Source organism: Rhamphochromis sp. 'chilingali', assembly GCF_963969265.1.
Source record: "Rhamphochromis sp. 'chilingali' genome assembly, chromosome: 2".
NCBI classification, from domain to species: Eukaryota; Metazoa; Chordata; class Actinopteri; order Cichliformes; family Cichlidae; genus Rhamphochromis; species Rhamphochromis sp. 'chilingali'.
In genome coordinates, this window is record NC_137930.1 from 26,225,352 (window position 1) to 26,242,231 (window position 16,880).

Below are 16,880 nucleotides of genomic sequence, written 5' to 3' on the forward strand. Positions count from 1 at the left end.
GGCTTCAACTTTTAAAGCTGCCAAACACTCTTTCGCCACTTGTATTTATGTAAATACAACCTCATTTTAAATTAGCTGTCGCAAATAGAAACCACTGTTGCAGGATAACCTGGAGCATTAATACTTTAAAGTTGGTTTTTAATCACCCCACAGAAACCAGCAAAAAATGAGTCAGGGTGCCACTAATCAATCTTCTTTTAATAATGATTAATGTTACACTCTCATGAACAAAGTGACCGTATGCACTCTGTATACATCTCACACAAACTGAATCCATGTTCTGTATTTACGTATGTAACCTAGTGATGATCCCTGTAACTGTCCACATTTTCCAACCACGCTGATCCAGTCAGTTTTCCATTAATTTGCTTACTACAGCATTCTGCAAACAGCCAGCCTCGACACTGGTCGTTGATAACAATCATCTGTCAAGTCAGCGGTCTTCTGCATGAATGTGGTTGCGTGTGCTGAACTAGACCGACAGATACTAATACAATGTAAGCAAGTCAAATTTGAATACTGAGGTTTTAACAAGCAACAGTTACATAATACATTGAAGTTGGTACTATTTAAATTTAACAACCAAATAGTTTTAAACTTTTTTATACCACATGCAAATTTCTTGAGATGCAAGTATATACGTCCAGTAGGTGTGTTACATTTTTCTTTGGCTTTCACCTCTTTTAACTAACAGCCTTTTTTAACTGTATTTTCTTTTTTTTAATATCTAAAAATGTCCTTAGAATTCCAACTTTGCTTTAAATTTGATAACAAACAAACTTTTAGCTTTTAAGTTGCAGCGTATTAAGCATGGCCTTGATTATTTCAAGCTTATTCTTCAAGTTTCCTTCCCTCTTTCTACTTTTTTTTTTAGGTCACATACTCATTTTAATGTTTATTGTCCTTTTGTTTGCCATATAGATGGGTATCTGTTATGGTTAAATGGTTAAATAAAATTACCAGGTGGGCCCACTTCCTAAACGTAATCTGAATGGGATTTTTTTTGCATTTTCTCAGGGGAGGTTTTTTGTGTGTGTTGTTTTTGTTTTACCTACAGCTAATGTCAACATATATATGTTGATGTTAGAAGCCTTGACGACTCAACAAAGAGTTACATTAGGGCACTACGGTCTTTACTTCTTTCTGCTCCTGATCAATGAATAATGTGTGCAAATGCAACCTGACTGAAAAAACCAAAACAAAAAAACAAACAAAAGCAATGTTGCCACTTGTCAACAGGAACTGAGCTGCACAATAAAAAAAAAAGTCCATGCTGTAATTAGTCATGGCAAGAATGTGCCCCTCCTTAAGACTCCAGTATACCCGCCATGTTGGTCGCCTTGTGTGCCACTGTTATGATAAAACCGACGTCTTTTTATGCTCGCCAATGACACACAAGCCGCTGCTGCAGTATTCACAGGAGAAACAAACAAGATGGGGTTAACAGCGAGGATAAAAGTGCCATTAGGCCTGTTTTGGTTGGAGATTTCCTATTAAAAGGGAGTTCTTCATTCCCACCATCTCCAAGGGCTTGTGCATGTGACTGCTGGGGTTTTCTCTCTAATATAGAAAGCACCTTGAGCTAATTGTTCTGAAATACTTCTAAATAAATAAAACTAAACTGGACCTACAGAATAAACTGATCAGTCACTAGGAGGACAGCAAATAACTAGTTAACTCCTTGCAACTAGTCACTAACAATGGAAAAAGGGGGGAAAATGAGAATTTGATTTTTTATTTTTTAAAGAAAAGAAAACAGATGCAGTTACATCTTGTAGGTGGAGATCAAAGACATTCCTGTCCAACTTAATGAACGGATAAGCCCAAAAGCAAGCCAATAGGCATCAGTGGACACATGCAAACTGTAAGGTATCAACAGATGTCTGCACTGGGTGGCCTAACGCCCTGTGTGTGTGTCTATGTATCAAACATTAGGTTTCAGGCAGTAAATCAGGGCTCTCAAGTAGATTAAAGCCTTATTATAAGTCACCAGATATGAAGATACATTTCAATGAGCCACTGGATGTGAAACCAGTATCTGAAGAATCTAAGATGACCCACCAGTCGGAGTCACTACTGGCTGTAACACAATAATGTCCTGAAAAGAATAAAACTGTCCCTCATTGCAACCCTAAATTCCAACATGATTCCCTAATGTCTGTAAGTTATTGTGTGTGTGTGTCTTTATGATGCCTGGCACAACAACAACAATTCTGCAGGTTTCACTGTTTCCATAACCACAGTCAGTGACAGAGGTTTTTAAAAAAGCCAGTGAGTCCCTGCCAAATATGAGAGGAAAAAAATACCTGGACAAAGAGGAAGGTGAGAGGGGAAAGGAGGTGAAGGGAGCAGACAAGATGGAAAGAAAAACAAAAAACAAAAAAACGTTTCGGGAAATCTATCAAGTTCTACCAATATTAAGCGACGAACCCCATGAACCCCATGTGCCTTTTCGAGCCATCTCATTTAAGACAGCACTGGACAAACTTCACAGAAGGGTAAATGATATATAGGTGTCGCTAATAAAATTTCAAAGAAAGTGAAAACTATCTCTTAGATATTACACTGCTTGGCTCTGCAGGCGAGCTCTGATGTCCGGCTGTGCACACGAGTAAACGAGCAAAAGACTTCCCTGACCCTCAGAGATCACCAACGGCGTGTTACTTCCTACCTCAGTGTGTAGCTGTGGAGTGATCAAAGCTGTGAGAACACACACGTACCATTTACCTCTCTAACCTCTTAACCCTTCTGTGTTAAGCAGCAGCCGCAATAAGAACTCGATCCTGAAAGTTTTAGAACGAAGGGCAAAAAGGCAACAGCAGGGTTACAGCAGCCAGCTGGGTGTGATCGATCAAAGATTAAGGTTAATGCTTATAAAAATATATATATATATATATATATTATTATTATTATTATTTTTTTTTAATTAATGTATTGCTATTCTATATCTATATACCACGAGGTAGAGGATGTTGTGTTTCAGTAAATTCTACTCTGCTGGACAGTAAAGATGTACGGGTGTCAGTGGGGATTAATGACACTTGTGAGTACACATGATTAATAATTTTGGTTAAACAGCTTAAAGTCAAACTTTCAAAAAAGTTCTTTTTTTATTAGTTAAAACATCCAGCGTCCAGTCAAGAAGTGCATAAAATTACCGGTTCGTGTGATTCAGACTGAATAAGGAAACATCAATATTCATGTCTGTAATTACAATTATTCTTAGAAATGTAAACGTGATAAATGTGTATCACGCGGCTATAAATCAGGCACTGTGTGGATCTGTGATTTGTGCTTACACAGATGGGGAGAAACGATGACTTCATTCATACTAGACAGAAAAATGACTTCCGTTATGGGAAGTTTAACTCACAAACTGTAATGAGACACATCGCAAATAACTGACCTGAGATGGCGTTGGTGACAGACATGAGAGGAGAGTGCAAAGCAGGAGTGACTCCCCACACTGTGTGGTATCCCACGATGCCAGCCAGACCAAAGGTGGTGACCATCTGAGTGAAGGCAGCGTTGGGAGCTGACAGGCCCAGACCAAGCAGGGTGGCGATGCCTGGCACAGAGAGAAGAGAAGTTAAGGAAATAAAAGAAGTAGAGTAGCTCTGACTGCACAGCTGAAGGACACATTAAGAGTGAAATGCAAAATGTATGCCTACTGAGAAGCTCCTATTTATTATTCACAGAATTAGGTGGAGAAAGTGTTTTAAATGTGCTGGCTCTTTTTCCTGGAATATTCTATAGAAGGAGCTGAAACTGTCAGGACTGGTTTATGTTGGAGCTGAAGTCTAAGAAAACAGTTCTGTCTTCATTTTAATCTCAAATATACGTAACTGGAAAAATAAAGGGCGCATATGTGGTGGGCACTTGACCACCCATGTTGTCCTAATTCCCTTCACTTTAGCAGACAAGTTTATTTTATTACTTTGGCGACTATTCTTTTACACACTGAATGCACATCCATGATGATCTAAATGGCTGCAGATAAATGGGTATTTACAGGCAGTCCACACTGATTAAGAGGAGCTAACATCAGTAGTTGTGTGTTGGTGTTAAGTAGGAAACTACTCAAGCACCTAAACAATGTGTGAACCGCATCCACTACATGTGCTGCACTGACACAGAGGCACCATAGGAACACCTCACCACAGCTCTACTTCAAACCAACACTCAGCGTGATGCTGTTTTTACAATGCACACTTCCTGACACTAACAGGGTGCCGGTGTGTGCATCTGTAACCTGCGTCTGTCACTTCTCGCCTCCTGTACACATTCCAACTGTTAACAAAAAGCTGAAAGACCTCGACCTCCCCTAAGACCCTTTGATGACAGTTAAAATATATGAGAGTAAACTGTGTTAAAGAACACTTTAGTTGAATTACTCCACCCTAAATCTAAATTTAATGGTACACCCACAGTTATCTGCAACAACCAACCTCCAGTGTAAACCCCAGCGCTGGTGAGTGTGGCCCTGAAAGGGGAAATCTGTGCAGCCTTCTCTGCCTCCAGTTCCTGGACGCTCTTCGTTTTAGGAGGCGCTGCGACGGGCACGTTGAGAGGCTGAGGAGCGGGGAACAGGTTCTTTCCTTTCTGGAGGTGACAAATAGAGAAACAAAAAGAGCAAACCATTTTTATGGCTCAGCTGGTGATGATCTTTGTCTGATTTAAAAAAAAAAAAAAAAACGGTGCAAAGTTATGAATTTAATATATGACACTTATCATGAAAGCAGTCCAAGCAAAGACCTCACTGATGGTGATAACAGGAGGCATCCCAGTAAGATGCCCAAGGCCAGCTTAACTGACTCCTTTCGATGTGGAGGGATAGCAGCTCTACCCTGACCCCCCTCACGAATGGTCAATCTTTACCCTTTTAACTGTTCAGATCAATGAGGCAAGCTAATGGACAGGTACAATAAAAAATTGCTGTGTTTCAGCAGCATTTGTAAGACCATTACTATATGAGTTAATTCATCTCTGAAATCTGCTCTTTTGAAGAAGTGAATAAGATTACAGACTAATATAAGCAAAATAATCTCTTATCTCTCTTTTCCTGTGCTAAAAAACATGGATTGAAGAAATCTGCAGCAGCTGTAGTGTGGTTTGCATACGGACATCCATATTGTAGTCAATATTTCAGCTGATTATTGCATTAACTTTGCTTAACCTAAAATTCTTAGAAGAATTCCATAAACAGGAGGTGAAAAATAAACTTGATGGTAGCGTTGCTTGTAAATCATTAGACAAAGCAAAAATGAGAACCTCTGACTGCAATATTTAAATAACATAGAAATTAGAGTATATCATGTGGCATAAAGATTTAATTTGCCTTGGGGTTTGGTGTAATGAGAGGACACTGCTTCATTTGCAGCTCTATAGAGACTATGATGCAAGAAGAATGCATGCTAAGAGTGACATCTAGTGACTGAGACATGATCCTACAACATGTGCAGATGGATGGATGGATGGAAAGGACCAGTAAAGAACAGCTAGAAAATATTAGGTAAGGACAGCCAGAGAAAAGGCAGAAAATGTCCACCCAGCCAAAGATCACATTGGCGATACCAGCACGTTTGGCTTTGGACTGCACAAGACCTCATACCTCCATGACAACAGATCCTCTGACAACGTGATCCATGGTCCCATAGTCGAACTCGTCCTTGACATTAAAGTAAAAGTTCTCCTTGTCAGGGCTGATCGCCCGGATCAACTTGGTGATGTTGTTGGAATACAAAGTGCTGGACTGAGTTGGTAAACGGCTGGGTAGGTCTGTGTAGCCAACATGGGTCACGCCCTGTAACAAAAAAATTAATATTTAAAAAAATTAAACCAAGCCAATCAATTAAAGAAAACCAAACAAAAACTTCCTTTTGTTTAAGTGTGAGAACGTCTGAAGAGTGTATGCACTGACCTTGTATACAGACAGCTCTCCAGGTTCTGTGGTTTCAATGTTTCCACCTGCCTCGGCAGCCAGGTCCACCACCACCGAGCCATCTTTCATACTTTCTACCATTGGCTTGGTGATTAGGATGGGTGCCCGCCTACCTGCATTGTTAAAACAGAAAGACTAGGCTATTAATGCATCACTGGAAAGATGATTAAAATGTGCCCACATTTACAAAGTATCATATCACATCAGCCTCAATGGAACCTCAATCTCAAAGTATAACCCAGCAAGTAACTCATAGTCACTGCAGTTAAGCTTACTGTGCCCACACTACATTTAAAAATTGTTAAAACCAAAAGATTATTGGAGCTAATGGGCACTTTTCTAAGAGTTGAGACGAGAATACACATCTCAAATCCTATTTCAAATGGAGAGAAATCTCTTTATGCAACCTTGATGCTGAGGACAGGGCTCGTGGCCACAGCCAACATTCTTATTCTGCCTGACACTGCGCTTCTCTGCATACCAGGGATAAGAGCAGTGCTGATGACAATGTCCACGTCCTGACACTGCTTAGCAAACAGCTTCATCTCTGCCTCTATAAACTCCTTAGACATTTCCTTGGCGTAGCCTCCCTGGCCTTCTCCTGACTCCTTAATGTCCACCTCCAGTGGTTCTGCACCCAGAGATTTAAACTGCTCCAAAGCTGCAGCTCTAGGAGAGAGGAAAATGAGAGGTTACTAGTAATTTCGAAATCTCAGATGAGAGCACATTACACGTGTGATAAAAACTGCAAAGATTAATATATTATTTAATGGAAAACTATTTGGTAACCATTTACTGAAGGAAATACCATCCTTCCTGTGCTCTGTTAAAGGAAAAAGTCCCAAACATTTAGCAGTTCTGCCTTCTGAAATCAGAGAACTTTATTTTCCACTTTGTGCATGAAAATAAAGTAACTGTCACCCAAATCAAGATATCAAGTTGGGATATGAGAGATAACAAGCACTACATTCAATAAAGAAAAACAATAATCATGAAAATATCAGAAGAATAATCACTTCTAAAAATGATTATGTGGTACAATATGAGAAACACTGTATGTCCATAAAACTTGAAGAGAAACACACTGTGAATACTGTGTTACAGCAATAACATGTGTTAATGTCTCAGTCACACTAGAGTAAAAATAGGAAGCCAACCTTGTGACTAGGAAAAACAAAATTGGTGGTTGTCTAGTGATTGCACTGAATTTTGTGCAGTAGCTGTGGCGACAAGCTGGTCAACCAGACGTTAAGCATACAACACCCTTAATGAGCACAACTCAGCCATTCTCAGATGCAATCGTTGGCATGTTTTTGCAGTAGGGAACGTGACTCAGATGGTTACCGACTGCACCAACTACGTCCCCATTATTGATGAGGTTGTGACTGAATTTATCACAGCTAATCACTATATTATCACAAACAGAGTATGCCAGCTGGACCCCAATCAATCGCAGACAGATTGCAGACTGAATCTGGCTTAATAGTGGCTTTAATTTTGACTTTATCTGTTAGGTCTACAAAGTCTGCAAATAGTCAGAGATCTGTCTGTGATTGTTTTCAGTCATCCAGGTCATCGTAGTCTAAGGAGCTTGGAATGAAAAGCGTCTGGACTTCTTTCTCTTCAAGCAACTCAAAGAAGTCCAGACGCTTTTCTTTCCAAGCTCCTTAGACAAGTCCGAGATCTGGTTGCTGACTTTAACTGCTGTAAAATAAAATCTATAGGACAGCAAGTTCACTGCACACAGAAAATTAGCATGACTGTAGAATTAACTTTATAAAACTGAACGGTATAGTATATGAAGGGATGAAGGCCCTTACATTTACAAAGCCCTTGTTTTCTTTGAATTTTCCATGTATAGCAGGTATAAGGAACTCAAAGGAAAGAAGGCATGCGTCATAATTTTATCCCATTTTTTACATCATTACTGCACATTTCCTTCACTTTTCTCTTAGCTTTTTACTGCTGCTGCTTCAAAGTGTTCAACTGCCAAAGACAGCTTTTATTGTGAAAAAGCCAAAGGAGACACAACGCCTTTGTCGCTGTGATTAACTGCGATATTAGATGTTGCCATTGTAGCCGCTAGTTCTACACTAAATTAATAATACTGACTATATTAGCTGGTGAACAAAAAACAATAACAAATAATATTTTACAGTCAATAACTTTTCTAACCTCGTATCAAATCCTCTGACAATGGCTCCCATGGCTCTGGCGGTGCCCGCTGCTGCCAACCCAGCCACGCCACCTCCAATGATGAGCACCTATTAAAGAAGGCGTACAAATACTAGTTAAGGATGACCAGAGTTATGGCCCATGCTTAAAGTTAAAACTGGCAGAGTCACATTCACAGACGCATACCTTCTAAATAAAAGAAATGCTACCTCCAAAAGTACACGGACTCAGACTACACACCTTTGCAGGAGGCACTTTCCCGGCTGCTGTAATTTGTCCAGTGAAAAACCGTCCAAAGCTGTTAGCTGCCAGCACCACTGCCTTGTACCTGAAAAGACAGGGAATTCATAACAAAGAAAACAATGAATATAGATGTGCTACATGCAAAAAAGAAAGAAAAATTGAGCAGTTGCTAAAACATCTGAAGAAATGTTTTCCTTTTTCTGGTCTGGGTCTGTAATTCAACATTTTGTTTATAAGACAAGAGTACAGGAAGACAGGAGCAGATCATTCAACTGGACGCAAGCAGTCAACAATACATGCCTTGAAGGCACCGTGAACATACCCTGCGATGTTTGCCATGGAGCTCAGTGCATCGTAACCCTGGGCAATGGTGACTCTGGGCACCTGGTCCATAGCCAGGACAGTTGCTTTCTTCTTGGACAGCATGTCCATCAGCTCAGGGTTCTGAGCTGGATAGATGAAGCTGATCAAAGTAGATGCATCCTTCATCATATCCACCTCATGCACACCCAGAGCAGGGTTGAAAATAGGAGCACGGACCTGGAAGCAGACAAAGCTCACATAGTTCAAAACGAACGTAGTGTGACCAGAAATAACTGATCAGATCTTATCGAGATCAGTTTATCCCAGAGTATATATCAAAGCTACTATAGAGTACTGCAAGTGTTTCCTATATTTTTATAGATATGTATATTTCTACCTTTTCTTCGACATCAGCCAACTACAGTGCAGTGTTTTAGTTTTAGTGTTTTTTAGTTCTGACTTTTTTTATGCTATGAAGTTAACACCATCAGTTCCAGTCCAGACTCACCCACTGGTTTCATCAGTAGTATATTACAGTTACCAAGGCTCTTTCATGAGTGACCAATGTACTAAAACTCAGGTCCATACTGGTACGTATAGTATCCAAGGAAGTAAGGATCCAGTAGGTTGTGTTTAAAGTAAGTCATCCACAGCAACCTTCACTTCTCTCTGACATTTTTCCACTTTCATATTAGTTTAGATTATAAAATAACAAACCTTTAATTATAAATGATTATCAAATAAGAACCTGTAAAAGCATGAAGCTGCTTCTCATTTTCTTAGAATCGCTGCCTTTTTCTCATCCTCAACCACCATGTCTGACGTGAAGACAGACAGTTTAATTGTTTTGGGATAGTGACATGTTTTTTTTCCCTGCATTCACATACTCTGTCATCCCTCCACATCCTCCTACACTTACACCACAAGACACACATCACGCCAAAAGCTGCTGTCATCATCAAAACTATGACTTCCTTCCTTTCCCCCACTTCCTTCTATTATCCTTCATTACCTCTTCTTAACCAGTCAGTCAGATAGTGATACATTTCTGGCACAGGTTTCATTCAACCGCCTTTTGTGGCCTCCTCTTCCCTCTCTACACAACACACCCTCTCTTTATTTAAGACTTACCTTAACCACCACATCAGAGGCTAAGACATCTTTGAGGTCTTTAATTGTTGCTCCAGCCTGGGCGTACTGTTCATCACCGAACTTGGAAGACTCTCCAGCTCCAGACTCCACAACAACATTGAAACCCTGTTTAATGAGTGCCTGGACGCCGGCAGGCGATAGCGCCACTCTGCGTTCATTCTGGAAAATTTCTTTGGGAACGCCGACTGTGAGTTGTTTGTATGGAATACCTAGAGAGGGGAAAATGATCTGGTGAAACTCACAAACTGAAGGAAATTTTTTAATGAGCTACAAAAGCTAAGGTGAAATAAATAAATATTGAATCCTTAATGAAGAAAGATGGTAGAAATGTGCAGTGTGTTTCTGGGTTTGTACGACTGAAGATGCCATGTTCCAAAACAGCAGAAAGATATAGTGACAATAAACAAGCCACAACATTTTGCTTATGCTATGGATCTTTGCTACTACTACATGAAAGGACAACTTAGCTGAGTTTACCATAAACATATAAATAACGGCCTTTGTTTGCATTCCTGATAAGATTTTTCTCTTCATGTGACATTTGCAAATTAGCAGTAAACACAAACTACAGCTTGGACTGCTGGTAAATTCATCAGTTTTGCAGTTATTTTGAATCTCTCATTTACTAATCAAATCATTTACTGATTCAAATGGTGACATAAAAAGGGGAGTATGATATGAGAGAATAACAAGGGATAAATTAGTAGCAAAAGAGAAACTGAAAAGAAAACAACAGAAAGAACAAACTGAAAACGTCAGAGTCTTTTTATAATACTTTCTTTTTCAAGTGACAGGCAGGCGCATGCTTTATTGGCTCCTATGGGAAATTCCACTGCAGTTCCTTCCTGCTGCCTCCTCAACCCATACACATGAACCTTTACTCTTTTTTGCTCCTGCTGCTGCAGTGACCCATCCTATGGCCACTTTTACAGGAAGCGTTGCAGCACAAGACGGCTCAGAATTTATTTTTCTGAGCCAACCATGTGAATATGGTCTATAAATCAAAGGTCAGTACTGATATAAGAACCCTATCTACCAAAATAAAATGCTCTCAGGTAGCCTTCCGGCAAAAATTAGGATTACTGAATAAGCACGCTGAGTAGACAAAAGCAGATAAATCCATTCACTAAAAGCAGTGACCAAGGGCTGTTGATTACCTTTTTTTGCTAAAGACCTAATCAATTACCGCATATGTAACGTGACATTTTCAACAAACTAAACTAATGTAGTCCGATTGCAAACATACGGATAGATCGATGATGATGATCAAAGTGATCCGTGTTAATCCCTTCACATATCAACAACACTTGCAACATAGACGTGCTCGGAAGACCCGGTGCAGACACAAGAGACAAGACAAGTGAAGATAGTCTTATGAGTTGAAGATAACTTATTACGTTACTGTGAGAGCAATGAAAGCTTCCACGACTGAAACCCTGAGCCTGCAGCCTCGACACCTTCCCCTATGAATGAAACATTGAAAAGGGCAGACCCTCAGAGGCACGTGATTGTTGTTTTTAAATAAACATGTTTACACTGTGCCGATTTTCTTGGAAATGAGGACAAGAGGAAATGCTGAGAGGCTGACAGACCTGGGTTGTTTCAAAGGAGGGGATGCTTAGACGTACGGCAAACCAGCCTTTTATTATACAGGGACATTATAATCATTGATTGGGCTGAGATAAAAACTTACAAATAAGATTACGGTGATTTTTATTTTTTTAGATTAGTGCTGAAGCAGTTCTCTGACAATTTTACAAAAGAAGTCAGAAGCATCATGCTGTGCTCATTTGCTAACTCTAATCCCACAGTCAGTTATGTCTGTAAGCTTGCTTGCAAGTTATGCCAACACCATACACAACATGCAGCAAAGTCTGATCTTGTCCACTTTAAAGAACAAAACCCGTCTCACGTAAACACATGCTTTCAGGTTATGCTGTGAGTATATAGGTTCTCTGGAGGTCAAAGCATAATCACACGTAAGCATGTGTGCCCCTCCTACATGAGATCATAATCTGACACTTGTGTGTCCAGAATAAACGCTGCCAGCTGTTACTGGAGCGAGTTGAACTGTAGAAAATCAACCCATGTCACCATGAAGCAAAGGAAACCAGCACACGCAGACATAAAGCTCCTCTAACCAGCTGGTACTGGCTTCACAGTCATCACACCTGCTGCCTCAGAGCCTTCAAACTGAGAATGTCCCTGAAACTGGGTTATGCACTATATGATATTTAAACAGTATGCAACACCGACTCTAAAGCAAAACTCCAAACTGAAAAACTGCTGGATGAGACTGAAGTTTGTCCTCTGGATTAACTATTTCATAACACTGACCTTCAAAACAAGCATGCAAGAATGCATGAATAGAATGCTGCAACAGTGATTAAGGTGAACTGAATAACCCTCTATCTGTTTTATATAATGCGTAGCAGACACCTGTAACACTCATGCTGTACACCTGACACTGAGAAAAGACATGGATGCTACAGGTGGTGTTGCTCCTGTGGCTATCAGCGGTTAAATATCTACCTATATCTCAAAGACATGTCTCAATGAAACAGCAGAAAAACCCAGCCTGCTATTAAAGAATGACCAATCATACATAATTGTGAATTTCATGGCATTATTCTTATATAGGAACACTAGGTCACAAAAGCTTACACCTAGCAATAAAACACTGTTCCAGGCCTGGGTCACCTTGCCCATTTTATGGATTACGAAGACAGTCAATAAAACAAAGAGTCACACCACACTGATTATAGCATTAATGATTCTTTAACTTACGCTCCTCACTGTGCAGTGCCTTACCTGGACTAGCACATCGCCCGAGGGCTTGATGGGTCCTAAAAAAACGCAGACATGTTGACTTGATGGTACGGCCACTCTGCAGCTTTACAGCAGAAACCCCGCTGAACACAGGCGCTGAGCAGCTGGCTGCCACAACTCGGAGGAGGCTAGCCATGGTGCACGCACACACACCTGACACTCACACTGCAGGAGGAGCTATAGAGGACAGACAACAGCCCTCCTGGGAGGAGACATGAAAAGAGAGAGAGGGGAGGGTGGTTAGAGGTTAAGAAGAACTGCAGGATGAAACTATGTTGAAGTGAGAGGAAAAAATAAGCATGTTGAATATTTTTCTCGATCCCAGAACTAGAATCCAACTACACACATGCCAAATCCTTTCACAGAAAACTGTCCTTCCCTTGCACATCAAGGACATGCAAGTGACCGCTGTTTATGCAACAGGTCACATAGCTGCACTAAAATTCAGCACCTTATTATGAGTGCGTTGTTTGATCGCATATCAACCTAACTGTGCACTAATAAAGCCACAGAGAACTACAATCACTTATTTTAATTGCAACAAACCAAATGATTCAAAGGCAGTAAACAGCATATGTGGCGTAGTATGTTTGCTTTAAAAGAAGATAATATGACTGGGATAAACTAGGAGAGGAGGCTGGTGCAGAAGGGTTCAAACTAGACCGCACTGGCTACAAGCTCTACTGTGCCACTTTTTATGTCTTGAGTAAAGGTTAAAAACATGCACCAATCATTAGTGCAGAGAGTGGCGTTCAAGGGACTCAATGAACTGAGGAATCCTCAATATTTCAAGTAATTTGTCAAGCAAAAAAAATCATATTATTTGCTGCTACACCTTTGTGAGTGGAAAATATAGTTACTGTGTAAACTGCAATCAATGCTATTAATTGAGCTGTTCGTAATTTTTTTGTAAAAAGTTTAAAGAGCTAATAACAATGTCTTAGTACACAAAAAACACAAGTGATAAATTATAAACAGCAATCAATACATCATTAAATCTAAATACAGTCATACAATCATAGCGTAGGCACATTAATGAATATGCCTGCAAACATTTTAAATTAAGTTATTTATTGTTATTTCATTATTGAATTAAGCTCTCAATCTAGAGTTAAACAGTAGTGAAAATGTAACAGGCCACATATGACCAACAATATTCAAAAACTACCCAAGAAAACCAAACTGTACAACTTCATAAACAAAAAACAGTCATTTGATGTTTACTGATAATTAAGAAGCTCATTAACAATGGGATCTCTCAGTGTACAGCCTTGGATGTGCATACACTGTTTGGATATTCATGCTAGACATTTTTAGTAGTATTATTATCATCATTATTATTGATTTTTCAGGCATTCAGTTGGAGCACAAAAGCTGAGCAGTCCTCAGTAAACCAAGGCTGAAGTTAAACAGGCCTGAATGAAACGTGGCAACATAAACGCAAACTGAACTACGTGTATGAATTAATAAATAAATAACAACACGAATAAAGGTCGATAAAAGTTAATTGTGGATCATTTAAAGGCAGTAGTTGAGGGTTTGTTTGTTTTTTTTAACCTGTAACTACCACGTCATTGAGTTTCAGCTAACAGTTAGCTAAAGATACATAAAAATAACCACCAACATCATCATCAAGCTGCTTGGGTCTGCTGCTTTGTGTTCTATGCTTAACCCGCTCTGAGCACCGTTAACCTTTCCACCACCTCGTGAGTCACCAGTAAAACAAAACCACATATCAATGGCTTCCTTACAATAACAACAACACAGCGGTGTCATTCAAAGAATCTGGAGCATAAAAGCTGGTGCATTAAACGCATTTCAGGCGGGCCAGCTCTCACACAGCTTCCCCTGCGACTCAAGAGACAACACGCTCACAATCCAGGCGGGCTGCTCGCTTCTTTTTGTCTATACCCGTGACAAAATATATAACGGGGGGAGGGGGGTAAGGAAGCTAACCCGAGCTAACATAAAGCGCGCTAGCTTGCATACAAAGTCATATGGTTCTGATTCATACATGTAGGCGACGTGTGAGTCAAAAAGGCCCCTCGCACACTCGCAGAAATGCAAACCGAAACAAATGTATGGTGGAAAGCGAGAGTGGAGAGGTTAACGATTGATAACTCGACTGACCTTTGAAGACAGTCCCCGGCTCTGTGCAGCACAGGCGAACTTTGCGACGACCCGGAAGGAGTGAGGAGAAGCGGCCGGCACAGAGACGTGATTGGACCACGGGAGATGCGTCAGAGGATATCAGGCGGCGCATGTTGCGCTGTTACTGTCAGTGCCGTTTCTCTGTCTTGTCAACGTTTCCTTTTATGCTTTATGATAACTTTTCCACATATTATATGTCATCAGATTTACAGCCTTAACAGCCTTAAATCAGACGAAAAGTTATGGTGAAGCCTTTCCATGTGCTGGAAAAGACTAATGAGCACATTTCTGTAATGTACCTGAAAAATGCATAAAAAAACGTTGAAGGTGCAACTCTGCATGGCCCCACTGAGGCGCGCTCTACTACAGTTTACTAAATATGAGGCTCCGCTTGATTCATAGAGTTTACTGTACAGTTTTTGTGTTGCTATTCGCATTTGCTTTCATTTCGTGGATAAAGCAGCCCGCAGCCAATACTCTCATTCTTTTTGTTCCTGCACAGAGGAATTCTTGGTCTCCCCAAAGTAGCACTGAGCCAAAAAAAATAGGCTATTGCCAGCTGTGTTTCATTAATGCATGCTCAGTGCTGTGAAAAAGTATATACCCCTTCCTTTCTGCAAATAAAAAGCAGGAAGAGGTCGGATATTTTTTCAAAGCACTGAAAAATGCAATGTATGAGGACCCACATGTGCTTATATCTCAGGTTACCCCAGAAAGATTCATTCTGAGCTATGAGAAGCCCCATCTACATTTGGAGTAAACATTACAAAATTCACTTTTGCATGGGTCTACAGATGCTTACTTGGGGACCTGGATTAAAAAAAATATACTTAGGGCCAACTTTCAGGGCTGAGACTTGCACTGAGGTTGATTTAATTGTGTGCGATTCATGTGCATTAATTTGTGCACATGTAACAGTCTCACATAGTCACAAAGTCAGCTGTGCACTTTGCATACTTGGCATGCCCACTGTTAATAACTAGGATGTCCTTGCTTTAAGGTGACCCTCTCTGTGGCTCTACTAGGCATCATATAAGCAAAACAAAAAATTCATGATGTCACAAAGGTAGACACAGAGGTCCAATTCATAGGATTTGGTCAATATTAGTGAGGGGCTTTTTTAAGGTGTTTACCTTGAGTTGTTTATCTTTTCAGTAAACCTAGCTGACAATGTTTTTCACAATCCAGACTCCAAAATACTCTTCTATTCAGATTAGAACAAGTTTTTTGTGGTCACCAGAAGGTTGGGGGTCCCTGGAGTTTTTTTGTTCATCGTGGCAGGTCAGTTATCTCAATTTACTATGCATACAAATATATTTGTACAAATTTAAATCTTTTGTCTGTGTTTATGATTTGGAGACTGATGTTATACGTGTCCTCCCCCTTGTGATGTCATCATGTGCGACCTCATACTGACCTGAGGCTGTTGTGCATTTGATTATGTTAGCATGTCATTGTAATCTTACATATAAAACACTAAACTCAACACCTGGGCTTCATTTGGTATGTTGGAGACTGCACAGCTGTATGAAATTCAGCGTTCTCGTGCAAAGTGTAATATGAATGGTGCTGTGAAGTCAGCGGAAGGAGGCTTTCACTCTGTTATTCTTGGTCTTAACCCAAAGATCTCTCATCATGGTAAATGTAAGCTGGTACACTGTCTGAAATGAAATCTGACATCATGATTGTCTCTTAAATGATGTATTTGCTATGAAAAATCACATTGTTGTGCTAACGGGGAGGTGAATTCTTACTGTTTTTACCTTTTAACTGTGTATCATTATTACAAAAACTGATACACGACCTGTTTTGACACTTAAACAACAAGATAGCAGCTTCTTTATGTGTCTTTGTTTATGCTATTCTTAGCTTCTTTTCTCTCACATTCATTCACTTAAAGCACAGCACATGTAAACAGAACAAATCCTCTATTTCTCATACACAGTGATCATCTGGTTCTCTTTATCAGGACCACAGAGCGGGATGCATTGTGGCTGCACCTGGTTCTCATTGTATTTCATTTCACCCTACAGACAGCTCTTCTAATTGCACTGACAGCCTGCATTCTTCCATTGTCTTTATTTTG

The 16,880-nt window shown here is 40.1% G+C and overlaps 1 protein-coding gene across 1 annotated transcript in view; it reads right to left on the reverse strand.

The window, feature by feature from the left end:
• The window catches only part of nnt (nicotinamide nucleotide transhydrogenase), a 36,790-nt gene extending 21,941 nt beyond the window's left edge, over nt 1-14,849 (reverse strand). The window contains exons 1-11 of the mRNA XM_080876280.1: nt 14,774-14,849; nt 12,626-12,845; nt 9,794-10,023; nt 8,682-8,899; nt 8,357-8,444; nt 8,117-8,205; nt 6,423-6,610; nt 5,921-6,054; nt 5,612-5,803; nt 4,449-4,602; nt 3,407-3,568 (exon numbers count right to left, since the gene is read on the reverse strand). Coding sequence (XP_080732406.1) covers nt 3,407-3,568; nt 4,449-4,602; nt 5,612-5,803; nt 5,921-6,054; nt 6,423-6,610; nt 8,117-8,205; nt 8,357-8,444; nt 8,682-8,899; nt 9,794-10,023; nt 12,626-12,779 — 1,609 coding nt within the window. The 5' untranslated portion in view covers nt 12,780-12,845; nt 14,774-14,849. The remainder of the gene's footprint in view (nt 1-3,406; nt 3,569-4,448; nt 4,603-5,611; nt 5,804-5,920; nt 6,055-6,422; nt 6,611-8,116; nt 8,206-8,356; nt 8,445-8,681; nt 8,900-9,793; nt 10,024-12,625; nt 12,846-14,773) is intronic.
• Between the last annotated feature and the right edge of the window lie 2,031 nt (nt 14,850-16,880).